At 36.0% G+C, this 22,548-nt stretch overlaps 1 protein-coding gene across 1 annotated transcript in view; it reads left to right on the top strand.

The window, feature by feature from the left end:
- Positions 1 to 22,548, top strand: part of TET2 (tet methylcytosine dioxygenase 2) — a 40,270-nt gene that overhangs the window by 4,925 nt on the left and 12,797 nt on the right. The window contains exons 2-6 of the mRNA XM_052642158.1: positions 98 to 188; positions 1,586 to 1,679; positions 2,305 to 2,513; positions 14,890 to 15,040; positions 16,898 to 16,987. Coding sequence (XP_052498118.1) covers positions 98 to 188; positions 1,586 to 1,679; positions 2,305 to 2,513; positions 14,890 to 15,040; positions 16,898 to 16,987 — 635 coding nt within the window. The remainder of the gene's footprint in view (positions 1 to 97; positions 189 to 1,585; positions 1,680 to 2,304; positions 2,514 to 14,889; positions 15,041 to 16,897; positions 16,988 to 22,548) is intronic.

Below are 22,548 nucleotides of genomic sequence, written 5' to 3'. Positions count from 1 at the left end.
GCCCTTACTGTACAGTTGGGGGATAAGCTTTGTGGATATAGCCTTTATATTTAGTATAATTGAGGTCTAAAATAATAATCTTCTATTATCTCAACAGAGCAAATTATTGAAAAAGATGAAGGTCCTTTTTATACCCATCTAGGAGCAGGTCCTAATGTGGCAGCTATTAGAGAAATCATGGAAGAAAGGTAATTAACACAAAGGCACAGGGCAGATGAACGGTTATCCTTTTGTATATGTCAGAATTTTTCCAGCTTTCACATACAAAGCAGTAAACAATTGTAAACTGAGTAATTATTAGTAAGCTTAGCTATTCCAGGGTTGCCAACGCTACACACTGTGCTATTCACCAGAGAGTCACAATATTTGACAGGACTAATAGTCTGCAAGCTGGCACAGGCTGCCCACTTTGAGATGGATGCCAGAAAACCCAGGCATGGACAAGAACCAGCCAGCCAGCCAGCCTGCCAGGCATAAAGGTGCTGGCGCAGGCTGCAAAGAGAGGCCCCGCTCTGGTTTTCCCACTTGATGATAAAGTGTCAGAAAGAGGGGAAAGGTGGTATAAGAAAGGAACCATTGAGTTCAGTTCACCTCGAGTTGTAAACGAGTAGCTATCTCTAAGGAAATTGTCCACTGGTATGAGCAGAAAGCAAGAATGATATACTGAATAGAAATAGAACAGATTCTATTTATAGCTACATTTATGTTTAACTGTTAGTCATAAGTATGCAAGTATTTACCTGAATCTACATGGTTACTCCTGCATGTAGAAGATTCTGAGATAATCAGTGCAGAGAGAGACGTTCATATAGGTGTCAACAGCGCTGAGCTGCTGTTATGCTGGGGTGCCTTTTCTTTAAGAGGTAGGCAGTTTTATCATTAAAATACATTAGGAAGCATTCTGGGCAGCAAGGACATATTCTGTATCATTGTTGCCCCAATTCTAAATCATTTATTTCTAAATTAGCATATAGAAATTCACTAAATAATCATCTCATAGCCTGGCAAAAATAGTGAATTTTCCTAAGTGCCCTCTTTTATTAGCAAGTAGTAAGTAGTGTCTTGGTCATAAGGGAAAGTATAATCTGTTTCTAGAATTATTCCATAGTTTCAAAATTGCTGGATACTAGTTATTTGACAGCCTTTTAAACAACGTGAGAGAGATTCTTAGAGGAATAGATTCTAACTAAAATCTATTAAGATTCCCCAAGTTTTAAAATAGTTAAATTCAGCAAAGGACAAATCAAATAGTATATATCTTGAAAGACTAAATTTAATAAACTTGGAAAAGTTTTGTGCTTTGTGAAATTATGTATAAAAATAAGTTTCCCCATTATTTTTACCCAACATATAATTTCAAAACAGTTCATTACAATTATCAATATATTTTGATACTAAAGAGATACAAGGCTTAAAGTCTGTTATCCAGTTTCCTTGGCTTAGTTCTGGGTTTTTTTGATAAACTATTCATTTCTCAGGATGTGATCATAGAATAAAATCATGCTCAAATGTTCAGTATTTTGGTTGCCTCTCAGATTCATTTGCTAATTCTATGTGTGTGTGTGTTTCTGTGGATTTCTTTAAGGTTTGGACAGAAGGGTAAAGCTATTAGGATTGAAAGAGTCATCTATACTGGTAAAGAAGGCAAAAGTTCTCAGGGATGTCCTATTGCCAAATGGGTAAGTGTGACTTGACAAGGCCTTTGATCCTCAGTCATGGGCGTTTTAATTCATTCACCTAACCCTGAGAATTGGGTTGCCCAGATCAGACAGTCGTTTATGCCAGTTGAAAGGAATATAGCTTACATTTATCATTTTGTCATCTCTTAAGAAAAAGGCAGTTTAAAACCATGTACAAACTGTACTTAATTGAAAGAACTTAATGGCGAGGAGGAGGTCTGTTCAGGTGCCTACTAGAAGTATAATTCTTCCCTGCATGTGAGGTCCTAATCCTTTAAAAATCTGCAGTTAATCTTTATCTTGTCATTTTTGAAGCCCTGGAACTTAAAAGTCTTGCCCCTGTAGCTCTGGCTTTAATGCAGGGAGCATTGCCTGCAGTGTCCTGGGGAGGGGCTGCTACACACTGCCTGCATTTGCATCTCTCCTGGTTCTGACCCCAGGGTAAGCCCCAGCGTCATAGATGGGCAACAAAAGGCAGGTGGCATGTGATGATAGATGTCAACCTAATTGTGACCAGATGTGAGAAAATATACAGACATCAATCAATGCTCTCCTCTGCTGCAAGTGACCCTTGTTTTGTTTTGGTTGGGGTGGGGGTGTTGGGGTGGAATGGTGACCCGAACAGGTGGTTCGCAGAAGCTGCAGCGAGGAGAAGCTACTGTGCTTGGTGCGGGAGCGAGCTGGCCACACCTGTGAGGCTGCAGTGATCGTGATTCTCATCCTGGTGTGGGAAGGCATCCCAGTCTCTCTGGCCGACAAGCTGTACTCGGAGCTCACCGAGACGTTAAGGAAGTATGGCATGCTCACCAACCGGCGCTGCGCCCTGAACGAAGAGTAAGTGCCTCTGGGGGGGCCTCTCTTTCTCCGCTGCTAAAAAAGGCTGACCATTGGCTTGAGGGTAAAGAGTCGAACTTGCGTTTTCATGTTTATAAAATAGGGCTCAAAATGCCCACTTCACAAACCTGCGATAGGATCTTGTATTTGCTAACATGGATACTTTGAGGAAGGTGCACTCAGTAATATTTTGTACCTTTGGACAGTGTAGCTATGAGTTAGAAGCAGATTGCTGGAAGTCTGTGTATATCCACAAACTGGACCATACTATAAACTTGAAAATATTTGTGTGTCCACTCGCTGCAGGCTCGCTCTTTTTGTGTGCTTGGCCATCGTGTTAGTATTGATAACAGGAAAATTCACAGTGCTGCACTGAAATCCTATGTAACTATTTTAGTCACAGTTTAATTTTGCACTTCTTTTAGTCTCCTTTCTCCTGTGTCCACCAAATTACAAAATAGTTTACTGAGCTTATGGAAATATTGTCTGTTCATTGCAGTAACCCACTGCTAACCAAATTTGTAATTTCATTGACTGTTACTCTAACTGGTATGGTTTAAGTATATGTTAACATAGGTTCTCCCTCTGGGACATTGGTAGAGGGGGTTCTAAATCAACTATTAATAATCTATCAAAGTTACTGTTTCAATATGAAAATGTGGCTTGGTTTTCTATGATAGTTATGATCCAAAAATTTCATGGTGTGTACCTTATGGCCATAAACCCACTTTCACAAATGATAGATTGGAGGATCCAAGTTGTTGATTCATAAGACATGACTCAAACTTATAGTTGACTGCTTTGAAGTGAAGTGAAGTGAAAGTCGCTCAGTCATGTCCAACTCTTTGCAACTGCATGTCCATGAAATTCGCCAGGCCAGGATACTGGAACTGCTTGCCTCTCACTTCTCCAGGGGATCTTCCCAACATAGGGATCGAACCTAGGTCTCCCACATTGCAGGCGAGTTGAACCACAAGGGAAGCCCAAGAATACTAGAGTATATCCCTTCTCCAGCAGATCTTCCCAACCCAGGAATCAAACCGGGGTCTCCTTCATTGCTTTAGGTGTAAAGTAATATTCTATTTATCCTAACATCTCATGTTTCATCTTTTAAAAAAAAATTGATTTAGGTGCCTTTAATCAGAAAGAAGATGAACATTAAGACATCTTGAGCTGGTGTTGGTAATAACATTTTTCTCAGGAATTCAGTGACACTGCCTTGTGTTTGTAAAGCAGACCTCCTCTTAGACTTGGTGGCTGGAACTTCTAAACCACCAAAGATCTTGTGAAAATGACAGTTCTGTTTACATTTCTTAAAGTTTCTTGCAAACTATATTTCACATCCTTTGAAATTGATTTAATTTTTATAATACCTGTTATTTTTCCCATGAAGGCTTTTCTTTGATTCCTATAAATGCCATTGTGTCTGAAACAGAATTTATTTCTATATGTCAGATTTTATATTAAAACTTTGCTAAATTACATTATTTTGCATTTGAAAATGATGAATGTTGATGGGGCTGGGGTCTAAGAAAAAACTGTAATTTGTCTCACTGGTCTAAATAAGAGGCAAGTACAAAACTATTAAAAGATGTGCTACAAATATTAAGACATTTTAAAGGCCAGTCTGTATACTTTTGCTTAACTTGGTCTGGAATTTCAAAGTAAAAATGAGGAGTTATTTAGATGGTATTTTGGCTTTGGGCTACTCATACTTACAGCAGTCCCCCCCAAAAACAAAAAATATGCTTGAAGTACATGATTCAAATAGACACTTAACCAATGGCATACCATATATCACTCAGATACAGCTTATGAAGTTTCTCCTACCCTATAAAATTTTATTTCATATCTGGCAAAAGTTAAAATTATTATTTGCCAAATATGAAGAATATTTATTTTCATGGTATGAGATTTTATTTTTATTGCAGCTTGTTTATTGTTTCTCTATCCTTAGGCCTTGAAAAACTCCTGGTAACAGGGTCAGAGGGCTTCCCTGGTGGCTCAGCAGGAAAAGAATCTGCCTGCAATGCAGGAGACATGGGTTTTATCCCTGGGTCGGGAATATCCCCTGGAGGAGGAAATAGCAACCCACTCCAGTATTCTTGCCTGGAGAATCCTATGGACAGAGGAGCCTGGTGGGCTATGGTCCATGGGGTCACGAAGAGTCAGACATGACTGAAATTACTAAACAACAACAATGAAGGATAATCTCAAATTGGGGCTGCTGACTCTTTTTAATGTTCAAAGCTATGTGACTCTCATCACTGAATTGTTATAAATCCCAGTGCGAGCGTGCACCGTAACCACCCACTGTGAGTCCAGAAACAACTCTGAGAGCATCTTCCAGTGGGAAAATCAGAATGAATTTTTACATTTCCTTTGAGCCAAGCCATTTGTTCCTCCTTTAAAGATCTCCCTTTGAGATGTCCATTTTATGGACTAAGCCTAACCAGTATTTTTTTGGCAAGTAGGAGTTGTGGGACTGCTATCTGTCATTATAAGAAAGTCAAAGCCAGAACTGTCTCTGCCATGCTAGGTGATATTAAACTTTTAAAGAAACTGTATATTATTAAAAAAATTTCCAATATACATAAATGGAGAGTACAGGATAATGAATCCCCAGGAACTCATCACACAGCCTCAATATTTATCAACATTTTGCCAATACTATTACATATATCCTCCTTGCCACACTTTCTAACCCCACCCCTGCCACTGTTTTAAAGCAAAACAGATGTCATATCATCTCAGCTACATTCACTCTGATGTATAGCGCTAACAGATAAGGACTTTTTGTTTTAAACAAAACCTAGTCACAGTAGCATTATCCTTCATTTCAAAATTGAGTGGTTCTTGAATATCATTTAATGTTCAGACCACATTTAAAATTCCCTAACTGGATCCTATTTCCAATATACACAGAGAGTGAAAAAACACTGAAAAAAAGAAAGTCTGTATCTTGCATTTGACTGAGACTTTTCAATAGGCCCTAGTTCAAGCCTATCATCTAACATAATTATTGATAAAACTTCCTTTTATTTTCAAAAGTGTCCCAGTTTGTAAGATAAAGTATATGATTCACAAGCTTCTTGTGAATAGTTTCCCCTCTTTTTAAGGAATTTGTTAGACTGTATGATTTTGATTTGCTTTGTAAAATTTCCCACACTCTGGATTTGACTGTGCACACTTGCTTAACTTGTTCCTCTGCCACTAATATCATTTAGACACTGGTAGTTAGAGACTTAAATATGTATATATACATGTACTTTAGCAGAATGCTTCATAAGTGGTCATGAAATAATCTTACTTCTTTAGACCCATCATGAGAGACATAATATCTGCTTTGTTCCATTTATAGTGATATTATCAGTGTTCATTTCAGAAGTTTTTGGCTTGATCCACCCATCATAAAGTTTCCTAGAAAACTTTCACTTAACGGCTTAGCACATCCATCGATGATTATTACCTGTTTGTATTAGTTTGCAAATTGAAATGTTTCTTATTTTTTAATGTTGTACCAATTTATTTGTTGTATACATTTAAATTATTTTGCTAGTTTTCTACTCTTGCATAAGTTTGAATAGCTGATCTAGTTTCTAGCTTACATTTCTTTTCTTTTTTACAGTTAGAAGTCCAAAGAGGTTGAAGCATTTTAAAAATATGTTGCATAGGCAAATATTTTTACTACAATTTCTCTGATTTGTTATTTAACAATTAGCCAAATTTTGAGTCATGTTGAAATGAGGCTACAGTGTGAAAATTCTAACTGTAATTGAAAGGCCTCTGTCGAAAGAAATGTGCGTTTTTAGTATCCACTTCATGTAGGAAATCACCTTGAAGTCACTTGGTTATGTAGTGACCTTTTAAAATTTAGATATAATTCACACACTATAAAATTCACCCTTTTAGTATACAATACAGTACATTAGTGTATTCATGAAGTTGTGCAACATTTTCGTCATGCCCAAATATAAACCTCATAGCCACTGGTTAGTCACTTTCCATTCTTCTCTCCCCTAAATGACGACTACTGATCAACTTTCTGTCTCTATAAATTTGCCTCCTCTGGGCATTTCATATTAATAGAATCATACAATATTTAACCTGTCTGTCTGGCCTTTTCCACTTAGCATAACGTGTGGTCTTTAAATTTTGTTTTTAATTTTTAGCAGAGTACAGTTGGTTTACAATGTTGTCTTAGTTTCAGGTGTCCAGCATAGTGATTCACTTGTACATATGTTCACTCTTTTTCAGATTCTTCTCCCATATAGATCATTGCAGGATACTGAGCAGTTTCCTGTGCTTTGCTGGTCTTCTGTATATAGTAGTGTGTGTATGTTAATCCCAAGCTTCTTTGTTTTGTAAATCATTTTTAAAAATTAGATTCCGCATGACTGATATCATGTGATATTTGGCTTTCTCTGACTGACTTCACTTAGTATGATAATCTCCAGGTCCATCCATGTTGCTGCAGATGGCATTATTTCATTCTTTTCTATAGCCAAGTGATACTCCATTGTGTATATACTTATAAATAGATATATATATATATATATATATCTCACATTCATTCTTCTGTCGATGGACAGTTAGGTTGCTTCCATGTTTTGGCTATTGTAAATAGTGTTGCAGTAAACATCGGGGTGCATATATCTTTTCAAATTCTAGTTTTCTCCAGATACATGCCCAGGAATGGGATTGCTGGATCATATGGTAGTTCCATTTTTAGTTTTTTAAGGAACTTCCATACTATTCTGTCTAATGGCTGTACCAATTTACATTTCCCACAAACAGTATAGAAGCGTTCCCTTTTCTCCACACCCTCTCCAGCATTTACTGTTTATAGATTTTTTGATAATGGCCATTGTGACTGGTGTAAGGTTATTGCTCATTGTTGTTTTGACTTGCATTTCTCTAATAATTAGCGATGTTGAGCATCTTTCATGTGCTTTTTGGCCATCTGTATGTCTTTGGAGAAATGTCTATTTAGATCTTCTGCCCATTTGATTTTTTTAAAATATAGAACTACATGAACTGTTTGTATATTAGAAATTAATCCCTTGTCAGTCACTTTTTTTTGCAAATATTTTCTCCCATTCTGTGGGTTATCTTTTCATTTTGTTTATGGTTTCCTTTGCTGTACAGAAGATTTTAAGTTTAATTAGGTCGCATTTGTTTTTTTGTTTTTATTTTCACTAGGAGATGGATCAAAAAAGGCTATTGCTGCAAAATTTTTGTTAAAGAGTATTCTGCCTGTATTTTCCTCTAAGAGTTTTCAGTGTTCAGCTTTACATTTAGGTCTTTAATCCATTTCAAAGTTTATTTTTGTGTATGTTTTCAGAGAGTGTTCTAATTTCATTCTTTTACATGTGGCCGTCCAGTTTTCCCAGCCCCACTTATTGAAGAGACTGTCTTTTCTCCATTGTATATTCTTGCCTCCTTAGCCATAGATTAATTGAGCATAGATGTGTGGCTTTATTTCTGTTCCATTGATCTGTCAATATATTTCTGTTTTTGCACCAGTACCAAACTGTTTTGATAACTGTGACTTTATAGAATAGTCTGAAGTCAGGGAGCCTGATTCCTCCAGTTTTATTTTTCTTTCTCAGGATTGCTTTGGCTATTCAGGGTCTTTTGTGTATCCATACAAATTAAATATTTTTTTATTTTAGTTCTGTGAAAAATGCCACTGGCAATTTGATAGGGATTGCTTTGAATCTGTATATTGCCTTGGGTAGTATAGTCATTTTGATAATATTGATTCTTCTAATCCAAGAACATATCTTGGAACATGTCTTGGTATATCTTTCCATCTTTGTCATCTTTGCTTTCTTTCGTCAGTGTCTGATAGTTTTCGGAGTACAGGTCTTTTGGCTCCTTAGGTAGGATTTTATTCTTATATCTTATAATGTTTTAAAGGTTTGACTTTGTCATCACAGTAATCAGTACTTTATTTCTTTTTTATGACTGAATAATATTCCATTGTGTATATATACTACATTTTCTCTATTTATCAGTTCATAGACATTTTGGTTATTTCTACTTTTTGGCTGCTAAAAATATCTGTGTACATGTTTTTGTATAGACATATATTTTCACTTCTCTTGGGTATATACCTAGGAATGGCATTGACAGTCTTTGGTAATGCTGTTTAACTTTCTGAGGAACTGCCAGACTTTTCCAAAACAGCTGCACCACTCTTCATGCTTAGCAAAAAAATAGAGGTTCTTATGGTTCTGCATTTTAATCAAAAGTATTTATTGTCTGCCTTTTTCATTATAACCTTTTCAGTGGGTATAATGTGTATCTCATGGTTTTGATTTGCATTTCTCTATGAGTAATGATGGGGCTGCTCTGTGGCTCAGATGGTAAAGTGTCTGCCTGCAATGCAGGAGACCCGGGTTCGATTCCTGGGTTGGGAAGATCCCCTGGAGAAGGAAATGGTAATCCACTCCAGCACTCTTGCCTGGAAAATCCCATGGATGGAGGAGCCTGATAGGCTACAGCCATGGGGTCACAAAGAGTCGGACACGACTGAGCGACTTCACTTCACGTCACATGAGTAATGATGTTAGTCGTTTTTTCATTTGCTATTGGCTATTCCTCTCTATCTTCTTTGATGAAATCTTTACTTAAATATTTGCTCAATTTTTAATTGTTCTGGATACTAGAACTCATCAGATATATGGTTTGCAGATATTTTCTCATTCTGTAGGTTATCTCTTCATTTGATGATATCCTTGAAGCACAGTTTTTTATTTTGATGAAATCAATTTGTCTTTTTAAATTAATTGCTTGTACTTTTAGTGTCATATCTAAGAAATCATTGTATAATCCAAGGTCTTGAAGATTTACACCAGTGTTTTCTTCCCAGGGTATTATAGTTCTAGCTCTTACATTTGAGTCTTTTGATCACTGTTGAGTCATCATGTGAGATAAGAAGTCAACTTCATTCTTTTGCATGTGACTATCCAGTTGTGTCAGCACCATTTGTTGAAGAGACTGTGTTTTCCATATTGAATTTCTTGTCATTCCTGTTGAAAATTAATTGACAAAGATGTATGGGTCATTTCAGGACTTTCCTATTTCATTAATTTACATACCTGTCCTTATACTAATAGTTCATGGCATTGACTGCCGTAGTTGTCATGATAAGTTTTGAAATTCAGTGTGTAAGTCTCTGTTTTCCTTTTATAGGATGGTTTTGGCTATTTTGTGTCCTTTTCAGGTCTCTATGAATTTTAGGATCAACTTATTAATCTCCCCATCTGGGATTTTGACAGAGGTTCTATTGATATCTTAACAATATTACATCTTACAGTATGTCCTTACATTTATTTAGGTTTTTAATTTTTTTCAATGATGTTTTATAGTTTGCAGTGTACAAGTACTACACTTCTTTTGTCAAATTCCTAAATAATTTATTATTTTTGATACTATTTAAGTGGAATTATTTTGATTTCATTTCTGAATTGTTCATTGCTAGTATACACTTACATGATTGGTTTTTATATATTAACCTTGTATCCTGCAAACTTATTAAACTAGTTGATTAGTATTAATTTTTTTTTAGTGGATTCCTTAGGATTTATACATACAAAAATCTTGTCATCTACAAATAGAGATAATTTCTTCATTGCCAATCTGAGTGTCTTTACTTTTTTTTTTTTTAACACTTTTGCATTATTTCCCTGGCTAGAACATATAGTAGATTGTGAACAGAACTGGCAAAAGCAAACATCTATGTTTTATCCCTGATTTTAAGGGGAAAACTTTTAGTTTTTCACTATTTAGTATGATGTTAAATGTAGGGTTTTTGTAAATGTTCTTTGTCAGATTGAGGAAGATTTTTTTCTGTTCTTAGGTTGAACATTTTTATCATAAAAGGATGTTGGACTTTTCTCAGATGCTTTTTCTGAATTTCATTTTGTTAATGTAGTATTTAATATTGATTGTTTTTTTTTTGTACACTGGACCAACACTGCATTTCTGGGATAGTTATTACTTGGCTATAGTGTATACTTTTTGTGTATGTTGTTGGATTCTGTTTGCTGGTGTTTTATTGAGGATTTTTTCATCTATATTCATAAGATATTGGTCTATAGTTTTCTTTTGATGTCTTTGTTTTATGGTTTCAGGGTAATACTAGATTCCTAGGATGCATTGGGAAGGGTTCTCTCATATTATTTGGAAGAATTTGTAAAGGATTGGGGCTAGTTCTTTAAATGTAACAGGAAAATCATGTACTCCTGGGTTTATCCTTGCGGGCAGTTTTTTGATTATTGATTCAGTCTTTTTGTTATAGATATATTCAGATTTCTATTTCATCAGTTTCAGTAGTTTGTGCTTCCTGGAACTTTCGTCCATTTCATCTATGTTATCTAATTTGTTAATAGATCATTTTTATAGTATTCTCTTATAATGCTTTTAATAAGGTCATTGGTAATATCCTCTTTTTGATTTCTAATTTTAGTAATTTGGGTCTTCTCTCTTTTTCTTGGTCAGTCTAGCTAGTTTTGTCTACCAAGACCTCAGACAGCTACAGTGTTCAGCAACTGCCTCTGACTATTGTCAACAAATACCTCCAGTGGGGAAAAGGTTGTATACAATAGGTGAGCTCCAGGTCAGATCAAATAAAGAAAGCCTTGTTGGTGAGGTCTTCTAGAGAGCTACCAAATGGGTAAAATAGTGACATTTCTCCAAGAGTAGGGCTTTGGAGGATATCCAGCCTAATTCTGGAGTAACAATTCTAATGTGACAGTATTGTTACTTTAGGTATATTCAGTGTGAAGATATAGAAAATTTTTTTAGAAAGAGAAATTTTGAACTTTTTAACCCATGAATTCATACTATTTCCTATTCATAGGATTACAGGATCTTTACTTATCTTTAGACTTCTTTCATCTTACACTGAAATTCTTAATTGAAGTTAACAATGATTTCTTCATGTCAGAACATATATAAGTAACTTCAAAATAATATCGTTACTACAAATAAGACTGTTGTTGTCCAGTGAGGTCAAGAGAACAATACATAAATGAAAGATGCAACCATCCACTTGTCCGCATGTATCCAGAGTAAATGAAGTCATTATCTCAGAAGTATCTGCTCTCCAATTGCAGTGTTGTTTACTATAACCAAGGTGTGGAGACAACCTAAGACTCCATTAATGGATAAATGGATAAAGATGTGGTTTGTGTACACACACACAGGAATATTATTCAGCTTTTAAAAAAGGAAATCCTGTCATTTTTGAAACGTGGATGAACTTGGAGGGTATTATACTGACTGAAATAAGCCATATGGAAAAAGACAAATACTAATGGTATCAATTATCCATGGAGTCAAAAACAAACAAATAAAAATCAAACTCATTAAAACAGAGTAGCATAGTGGTTGTGAGAGGTTATGGCTTGAAGGAAATAGGGAGAGATTGGTAAAGTATATATGTATATAATCATCTTTCATTATAAAATAAGATCTGAGGCTCTAATGTATAACATGGTAACTATGGTTGATAACACCTTATGATATAATTGAAATTTGCTAAAAGGGTCATACTTAAATGTTCTTTGCAAGAAAAAAAAAAGATAAATTTGTGAGACAGATGTCTTAACTAACTTCATGGGAAAATCTTTCATAATATATGCTTATATCAAATCATCACATTGTATACTTTAAATATTTACAATTTCATTTTTCAATTATACCTCAGTACAGCAAGGAAAAAAATACCTATTAATACAGTTTTCCTTCTGGCTTGTTTTATCTTGTTTTAAATTTTTTATTTCTTTGCTTGGTCGCCTTTTTATTGCCCTTAGGATATAGCTGACTTGGTCTGTAAAGCCACAGTACTATATTTTAGCCAAAAACTAGAAGGCACTCAAAGGCCCATCTGTGTTGGAATGGTTAATTTGTGGCATATTTATACAACTGAAAACTGTATGCATGTAAATATGGTAAAACTACATGTAACAATACAGTTGTAACATCCAAAAAATGTTGAAGAAAAGACACAGATAAGCTTATACTAAATAATTGCATGTACCTGTGTATGTTATATATGTATGTGTATAATATACATACACACATTTCTATTCTTATACTACAGGATAATATAGCATACTACATGTAGTGTCAGTTCAGTTCAGTCTCTCAGTTGTGTCTGACTCTTTGCGACCCCATGGGCTGCAGCACTCCAGGCTTTCCTGTCCATCACCAACTCCCAGAGCTTACTCAAAGTCATGTCCATCGAGTCAGTGATGCCATCCAACCATCTCATCCTCTGTCATCCCCCTCTCCTCCCACCTTCAATCTTTACCAGCATCAGGTCTTTTCAAATGAATCAGTTCTTCGAATCAGGTGGCCAAAGTACTGGAGTTTCTGCTTCAGCATCAGTCCTTCCAATGAATATTCAGGACTGATTTCTTTTAGAATGGACTGGTTGACTCTCCTTGCAGTCCAAGGGACTCTCAAGAGTCTTCTCCAACACATAGTTCAAAAGCATCAATTCTTCAACGCTCAGGTTTCTTTACAGTCCAACTCTCACATCCATGTATGACTACTGGAAAAACCATAGCTTTGACTAGATGGACCTTTGTTGATGAAGTAATGTCTCTGCTTCTTAATATGCTATCTAGGTTGGTCGTAGCTTTTCTTCCACAGAGCAAGCGTCTTTTAATATCATGGCTGCAGTCACTATCTGCAGTGATTTTGGAGCCCCCAAAAATAATGTCTGTCACTCTTTCCATTGTTTCCCCATCTATTTGCCATGAAATGATGAGACCGAATGCTATGATCTTAGTTTTCTGAATGTTGAGTTTTAAGCCAACTTTTTCACTCTTCCTCTTTCACGTTTATCAAGAGGCTCTTTAGCTCTTCACTTTCTGCCATAAGGGTGGTGTCATCTGCATATCTGAGGTTATTGAAAATCCTCCCAACAGTCTTGATTCCAGCTTGTGCTTCATCCAGCCTGGCATTTCACATGATGTGCTCTTCATATAAGTTGAATAAGCAGGGTGACAGTATACGGTCTTGATGTTCTCCTTTCCCGATTTGGAACCAGTCTGTTGTTTCATGGTCAGTTCTAACTGTTGCTTCTTGACCTGCGTACAGATTTCTCAGGAGGTAGGTAAGGTGGTCTGGTATTCCCATTTCTTTCAGAATTTTTTACAGTTTGTTGTGATCCACACAGTCAAAGGCTTTGCCATAGTCAGTAAAGCAGAAGTAGATGTTTTTCTGGAACTCTCTTGCTTTTTCGATGCTCTAACGGATGTTGGCAATTTGATCTCTGGTTCCTCTGCCTTTTCTTTACATGTAGTATAAAAATAGTCAAAACTATGTATATGTGTTTGTGTGTGTGTATATATAAATGTATGTGTGATCTATACTATACATAGAAGGAAAATGGGCAAAACTATATATATACACACACACATACTTTTTCACTTTTATATCACTTTCACATACATATACACATGCATACACACTAAATTCAGTAGGTTTACAGTATCTACTGTATAAAGAGCTTCCTTAGTGGCTCAGTTGGTAGAGAATCCCCTGGCAGTGCAGGAGATCTGGGTTTAATCCCTGGGTCGGGAAGATCCCCTGGGGAAGGGAGTGGCAACTCTCTCCAGTATTTTTGCCTGGAGAATTCCATGGGAAGAGGATACTGGCAGGCTGCAGTCCATGGAATCACAAAGATTTAGACACAATTGAGTGACTAAGCACAATGGACATAATAGTGTATATATAGTATAAAGGGTTTCCCTCGTGCTTCAGTGGTAAAGAATTTGCCTGCCAATGCAGGAGACTCAGATTCGATCCCTGCATCAGGAAGATCCCCTGGAGAAAGAAATGGCAACCTACTCCAGTATTCTTACCTGGAGAATCTCATGGACAGAGGAGCCTGGCAGGCTACAGTCCATGGAATCGCAACAAGTCGGACATGCCTGAGTGTATGGGCCCAGGCAGAGGCACACATACAGTGTAAAGATAGGCAAAACTCATCTCTTGTGATAGAAGTTACTGTTAGGAGGACAGTGCCTGAAAGGATGGGGTTTTGAAGGTGCAAGTGGATGTTTTGTTTCTTAGTTTAAGTGCCACATGGGTATGTTTCATTTGTGAGTGATTGCAAGCTATAAAATCATGTGTACTTTTCTCCAGTTTATACTGCAATAAAATGTTTGTTTAAATGGTCTTTTTGAGTCAGTTGAAATAGTTATTTTCTCATTTGATTGTGGCACAGCTGAATATAAAGTTAGAGTTTTGAAATTAATTTGCACCCATTTTGGAATGTAGATACCCAGAATATGAGATTGATGGCCCAGTCAGTGCTACCCATAGTCCTGAACTTGGTTCTTTGCTTTCTCAGGAGAACCTGTGCCTGTCAGGGGCTGGACCCAGACACCTGTGGTGCCTCCTTTTCTTTTGGTTGTTCATGGAGCATGTACTACAATGGATGTAAGTTTGCCAGAAGCAAGATCCCAAGAAAATTTAAGCTGCTTGGGGATGACCCAAAAGAGGTTTGTTTACTTCCTGATGTATAATCTGTTTATTTTTCATGGAGAATTGGTGAACACAGATGAAATGAATAATACGATATACTCTGCTAAACTCTCATTAGCAGAGAGAATTTCATCTCAAAGATGGATCAATAAAATTTTGGCTAAACTGTAGACACACATAATAATATTTTATAAAATTATGCATGATAACAACCATGTGATACCAAAGTAATAGGGTTTGAGCAACACAAACTCTTTATGCTTATGTCTTTTTATTCTTTGTCTTTTATATTAATTTGAGTTTTACACAGCTGTCATTTCCATATTAAAATTATTAATACTTGACTTTTAAAACTTTCATCTTTTAAACCTGAATTATAGAAGCCATGTTTGTGACGGCCACATTCATAAAAGACCATTTCTATTCACCTTTTCAGCCCATGAGATGTGATGATTTAATGTTACTATGATAAGTGCATTCAAGTAACTAAAACATACTTAGATTTTAATATAAAAGTGTAGTTGAAATAAATGAACTCTGATTTCTCATTGACATCACTGGGTTTGTCCTTTCTCTGGACTATCAATTTCTCAAAATATAACTTGTAAACTGGTATGAAATTTAACAACTTTTGGGTAGCTTGTGTTCTAGGGGATGTTAACTGAATAATTGGAAAACCTCAGTATGTTTAGTGTTCAAATATGATAAAATTTTTAGTGAATCTGTACACAGTATAGTTTTCTTTCAAATTTTAGATGCAATTGAAATAGATATCTATACTATTGATGTAATAATTTTTACATGTCCCTCTAATTGAAAAATGTGTTATCCCTATTATTTGTAATTATAATGGTAATCGGAAATTTTAAAAAGTGCCAAAGCTCTTCAAGTCACGATAAATTTTTTCATAGAATCATAATATTTTAATAAGCTGTATTAATGTGTTAGATGTCCTCTTTTCATAAAGAAAAACATCCAACTCTTTAATAAACCTAATGAATAGCAAATTTGCATGCTGCCTTCCACTTTAATTTTTCACGGAGAGCTTTTTCACCACTACTTCATAAATATTTATTCCTGTGTTTCATGTAAACCAAATCCAAGGGATGGCTAGTAACATCCTCTGTCTATCAGATAGGAGGGCTTCAGTAAGAAATCTCCTCACCTTCTGAAATACAAACGTTTTTCTGCCAGCTGGTTAAATCTCCCAAGGTTTTTAGAGAAATATCAATGTGAAATGAGAACATCTAGGTATGAATGGAACAATGGACTATTATCACCTAGCATTTAAAAAAGCATATTCTTTGTGGGGGGGGAGGGAATGTAACTAAACATTTTTCCTCTTTTAAACTTTACAAAATTTTTCACATATACCACATTATAGTTTGTGGAGTTTTATTCATATTTGAATCACCTAGTGATTTTTAGTTCTATGGAGATATCATTTCAAATTTTGAAATGCTATTTTTATAACCATTTAAAAATATAAAGATTGGAAATAGGTTAAACCAAACAAATCCCTCATCTTCCTTGGCCACTAACTGGAGGGAGTAGAGAATGTGACCTTTTAAATGGCCTCATTCTCCTAATCTACTACTAGTATAGACATATATTAATAAAATGCATGCAAAGTATAAGATTGATTAATCTTATTAAAATAACAAAGTGGTACACATTTAACAACACAAACAAAAACAGGTTATAAATGGTCTACGCTTTTCACTCAGTGTGTTAAGATGGCAGTTATTTAATAAGAGGTACTATATATAGTGATTTGGATCTAAGATGTAGGGGGAAAAATCTAATTAATCACCTTTCATATATAGATAGAATGGATTTGGAATTTAATATGCAGAATTGTTCATTTTATACAGGAAGAGAAACTGGAGTCGCATTTACAAAACCTGTCCACTCTTATGGCACCAACGTACAAGAAACTTGCACCTGATGCATACAATAATCAGGTGAGTTTAAGCAATGATTGACAGTTATTGAGATGCTTTACTTACTCATTATTGATGACCTACCTGTCTTTCCAGAAATAGTTTTGAAGCAATGTTTTTCTTTTATCTAACTTTTTTCTCTTCTGAATTGTTGAAGCCACTGTAATGTTCTGTTTTTGATAAATGAAAATTATACCGTCCAAAAGAGCATATTTCTGGTCTTTTAATCTGTAAAGATAATGAGTTTTTAAGGCTCACAAGCTGTTTTACTTACTAATCTTGTTCTCATATGGATAATTTTATCTCTATAGACAGGCTATAGTGGTTAATTAAATTATATGATTCAAACTATAGTTCCAACCACCTGTTAGCCACCTGTTAACTGTTTTCATAGCAAGTCTATACATATAAAGCTATGCGTGTACCACTTTGTAAGTGTATATACATGTGATGAGATATATTAGATTTTGCTAGTTTCCCCCTATTTTCTAAGTGTGTGCCAGGTTGTGCCTATATGGAAGGCTTGGTGGTTTGTTTAGAGATGCTCATGAAGGAGGTGAAAGACCATGAAGTCTACACAGTTTCAATAAACTCCTTCTTTAGAGGAGAAATGTAAAATGCCAACTACAGAAAAAAAGGATAACAGCTGGGATAGAGGTATGCACACATTTCTGAAGGAAAAAAAGCTTCTCCCTGAGTAGAGGAAAGCTGTAAGGTCATAAATGGCCTTGGAGACTATACAAAGATCTTTGAACTTTAAAATCTTATAGACAAGAGGCCTATCACTGGGGTGTGTTCTAAGTGTATATTGGGGAAAATGAGAGTGAAGCAGTTTAACTCTATAAGGTTGAAAGTGAGTGTTAGTTGCTCAGCTGTGTCTAACTCTTTGCACCCCCATAGACTGTAGCCCACCAGGCTCCTCTGTCCATGGGATTCCCCAGGCAAGAATACTGGAGTGGGTTGCCATGACCTCCTCCAGGGGATCTACCTGACCCAGGGATCAAGCCTGTCTCCCACATTTCCAGCAGATTTTTTACTGTCTGAGCCACCAGGGAAGTGGTGAGAGTGAAGTGTTTTAACTCTATATGGCTACTCAAGCCAAATAAATGAAATATAGCTTAGATTAGTGGAAGATTAGAGAAGTAAACTATTACAGCCATTGGGCAAGACATGTTAAGGTCCTAATTTAACAAAATAGCAGTGATAAAATGAAATAAATATATGAAATATTTGAGGTGGAACTCATAGTGACAAAGTGGATTTGAAGATGAGCAAAAGAGAATTTGAGGATCCACCAAATATCTGGCTTAGGTGGTTATTAATTAGTATTAGGAATCAGTGAAGAAAATTAAGTTTGGAGGACATAAGAAGATAAATGTCGTTTTGGACATGTTAGATCTGACATATTTCTAGGATAATTAGAAAAACAATCAGAAAAAAAATCCAAGTTAGCACTGTGGGAGTTACCAAAATGTAGGAAGTAGTTAGTAGTAAATACAATTTGTCAGAGTGGAGATTATAAAGATGGAAAGGGGTTAATGATTTTGACATTTAACCATTTAGGGGTGAGTGGAGGAAGAGAAACCACTGAAGAAAGGGCTGGGGGGGGGGTAGGAACAATGGAATAGGAGAGGTTAAAGATTTAAGAGGAAGAGGAAGACTGATGGACGGGGGAAAGCTGGCGGTGATGAGAAGGTATTCAGAGTATGCAGCGGGGATATATGGAAGTGTGAAGGGCAACACTTTTGCAAACATTGTTATTTGCAATACTTAACAATGTTAAAGACTCTAAGGGGACTAGATTGGTCTACACAGCAGAGACAGGGGACCAATTCTAATTAACAATTTAGCTATTCTTTAACATGTGGACGTCACCATTTTCCTCAAACCCCAATTCACTTTTTTTTTTAAGTAGCAAAGAGGGCAACTTTAATGATTGTCTCTTTATAAGTTGTTTTATGTCACACCTCGGACACGACTGAAGCGACTTAGCAGCAGCAGCAGCATGTCACACCTAGACTTTTAGAGATGTATATATGACTGTTTTAAATGCGGTTAATAACAGTGGGGTTAATATTGTTATTTTACAACCTTACTTGTTTTAATCAGTGTCACAGGAAAGTATAAGGAATGGCTTGATACTGTTGTAAAACAGCTCTGGGTAAGCAACACAATAAATCAAGCTATAAAAAGACAATGAATTGAGTCTATATTGCTAGATTTCAAGTTTGGCCATTTTCTATTAAATGAATTTTTTATAGGGGTTATTAATCAAATGGATTTAACTGAGGAATGGGACAGAACAACAAGCATTGATGTTCACCTTACTCCTTTGATTCTTACTATAGACTGTATCATACAAACACGATTATCTAAGCATCTATATTCTCCTCTGTTTGTGTTTGGAGTATTTTATGCATTTCCTAAACCTGGAATATCTAAAATACGAAGGAGCCTCAGATTTTTAAGATATAACAACGTGATTATGATTATATATAGTCCCTTAGATGTGTTTGAGTATTTGTATATGAGCAAATGTGTAGATGTACTACGGGCTTCCCTGGTAGCTCAGTGGTAAAGAATCTGCTTGCCAATGCAGGAGACCCAGGTTTGATCCCTGGGTCAGGAAGATCCCCTGGAGAACTGGCAACCCACTCCAGCATTCTTGCTTGGGAAATGCCATGGACAAAGGAGCCTAATCAGTTGGCATAAAGTTTTGGTTAAGCACGACCAATAATGTCTAGAGATCTACTGTATAATTGTACCTATAATCAACAAATTTAAATTTAAACATTTTCTAAAATTGTAGCTCTCATGTTGTGTTCTTACCACCATAAAATACATATATACATTCATACATTAAAAAATAGATGTAATATCTATGTAAACTAAATCATCTAATGGCTAAGAATGAATAAGATGTTTTTTTAAAATTTCATGGTAGGTACTATTGGAAATATTTATCCATATGTCTTCACGTGGTTTAGAGATCTGAAAAACAACCATGTGATTGTTTCCTACAGAATATGTAAAACATAAAAGTTATGGATGCTGCCAATGTCTGTCATTTGGTCTTTGCCTCCTTTTCCCCAATTGAATATAATACCTTTATTTCTCACATATGCATGTTTTTCCTTGCTTTAGTCCTGGATTTCATAAAGTCTTATTGCCAAAGTTAAGCTTCATTGGGTCTTCACAGCATTTCTTCTGTCAGCTCCATGATATAAGACTATATTTTCTTAATTTAAATACACCTTCATATCTGCCAATAGATTTGTATTTCGCTGTCTTTTCTATGATTATCTTACCACTAAAGTTTAGGCCTGAATTAGCGGGCTTAAATCTTAAAATCATGGGCTTTCATCAGGTGTGGAGATGACATTTTAGACCAAGAGAACTTTCTATGACAGTGGAAATATTTCCTGTCTAGACTGTTTAGAATGGTAGTTACTAGCTACATGTGGTTACTGAATACGTGATATGTGGATAGTGCAATTGATTTAATGAAATTCCCATTTTAATTAATTCAGATTTAAATTGCCACATGTGGCTGCTAGCCAGCAAATTGAACAGCACAGCTTTACACCATCAGAAAGTCATCCACTTAGAATTGTCTTCCAGACAGATTAATTTCCAGTAATTCATTTACAGACTCCTGCATGGTGTTTCTTATAAGATGGCATAAGTCTAAAAACCAACTAGATTTTGTATCATTTTTATTCAAGGAACAGAATAAAGCTAACTAGACCACAGCATGGACTAAATAGTCACAAACCACTGTTTGTGGTTTGTGAAATAGAGTGGTCATTTACCTTTAGCCAGTCTCTCAAAAATGCTGTATAAGCCTAATAGTAAATAAATATTCAAACCATCACAAACTTTATCATGTTATGACTTCAGCTTCTAGCCATGGTGGATTAACAGAAACTGATTTACTTTCTCACATTTTAAAAAAAGAAAAAATACACAAAACAGTAGTTTTTAGATATAAGACAATAAGAAACTCAAGGTACTAACAGTAGAGAGAAGGGAATTTTAAAAGGTAAACTACAATTACCCCAACTCACTTCCTAAAGAGCACATTAGGCTTCAGGCAGGAAAGAGGAACCTACACAGATGCCATGGTTTTCTCTGTGTTAGGATACGAAGTTCAGAATTTGGTAAAAGTGCTGGAATTCACAATTCAGAGTCCCAAAGAGGAGAATGTTTCATTGAGAAGAGCTCCAGAGATCTGTAGAGTCTTCAGCTGTATACTGAATGTTGCATGCACATGAAGAGATTACCAGGGCCATGGAAAGAATCATCCAAAGGGGCAAAACAATCCTTTGATTTTATACAGGACTTGGAATAGTTATTGTTAATACCATCCAGAAGGAAAAGATACCCTAACATGAAAGATATTAAGTATTTAGAATTTGCTGGCCTTGGTAACAGAAGTAGATTAGGCTGTTCTGGTTCCATCTAATAATGTTTAAAAGCAAGACTTGAAAGGATCAAACTGATTCCAACAAACTTAATGGGGTTGGGGGGGTGGTTTTCCCAGATGGCACAGTGGCAAAGAAACCATCTGCCAATGCAGGAGATGCAAGAGATGTGGGTTTGACCCCTGGGTCAGGAAGATCCCCTGGAGGAGGAAATGGCAACCCACTCCAGTATTCTTGCCTGGGAAATTCCATGGACTGGCAGGCTATAGTCCATGGGGTCAAAAAGAGTCAGACACAACTGAGTACACACATATAACAGCATCTCAGAACAAAAAAAAATTTTTAGATAGAATTAATAGTGTATAGTAACTCGTCAAAAATTACCAGGTATACAAAGAAATTAGAAAACATGATCCATAATTGGGGGCAGGGGGCAGGGATAGGGAGCAATCAACAGAAATAGTTCCAGAAATGATATATGATAAGAATATATTGACAAGGACATTAAAATTGCTAATATTTCATTTGCTTAAGACAATAGAGGAAACTATGAGCATGACTTTAGAAACGGCTAAGAAGAAGCACAAGGTGGAATCAAGATTGCCAGGAAAAATATCAATAACCTCAGATATGCGGATGACACCACCCTTATGGCAGAAAGTGAAGAGGAACTAAAAAGCCTCTTGATGAAAGAGGAGAGTGAAAAAGTTGGCTTAAAGCTCAACATTCAGAAAAGGAAGATCATGGCATCTGGTCCCATCACTTCATGGGAAATAGATGGGGAAACAGTGGAAACAGTGTCAGACTTTATTTTTGGGGGCTCCAAAATCACTCTAGATGGTGACTGCAGCCATGAAATTAAAAGATGCTTACTCCTTGGAAGAAAAGTTATGACCAACCTAGATAGAATATTCAAAAGCAGAGACATTACTTTGCCAACAAAGGTCCCTAGTCAAGGCTATGGTTTTTCCAGTGGTCATGTATGGATGTGAGAGTTGGACTGTGAAGAAAGCTGAGCGCTGAAGAATTGATGCTTTTGAACTGTGGTATTGGAGAAGACTCTTGAGAGTCCCTTGGACTGCAAGGAGATCCAACCAGTCCATTCTACAGGAGATCAGTCCTGGGTATTCTTTGGAAGGAATAATGCTAAAGCTGAAA

The sequence above is a fragment of the Budorcas taxicolor genome, chromosome 6, assembly GCF_023091745.1.
Source record: "Budorcas taxicolor isolate Tak-1 chromosome 6, Takin1.1, whole genome shotgun sequence".
In the NCBI taxonomy this organism is placed as follows: domain Eukaryota; kingdom Metazoa; phylum Chordata; class Mammalia; order Artiodactyla; family Bovidae; genus Budorcas; species Budorcas taxicolor.
This window is presented reverse-complemented; position numbering and strand designations above follow the sequence as displayed.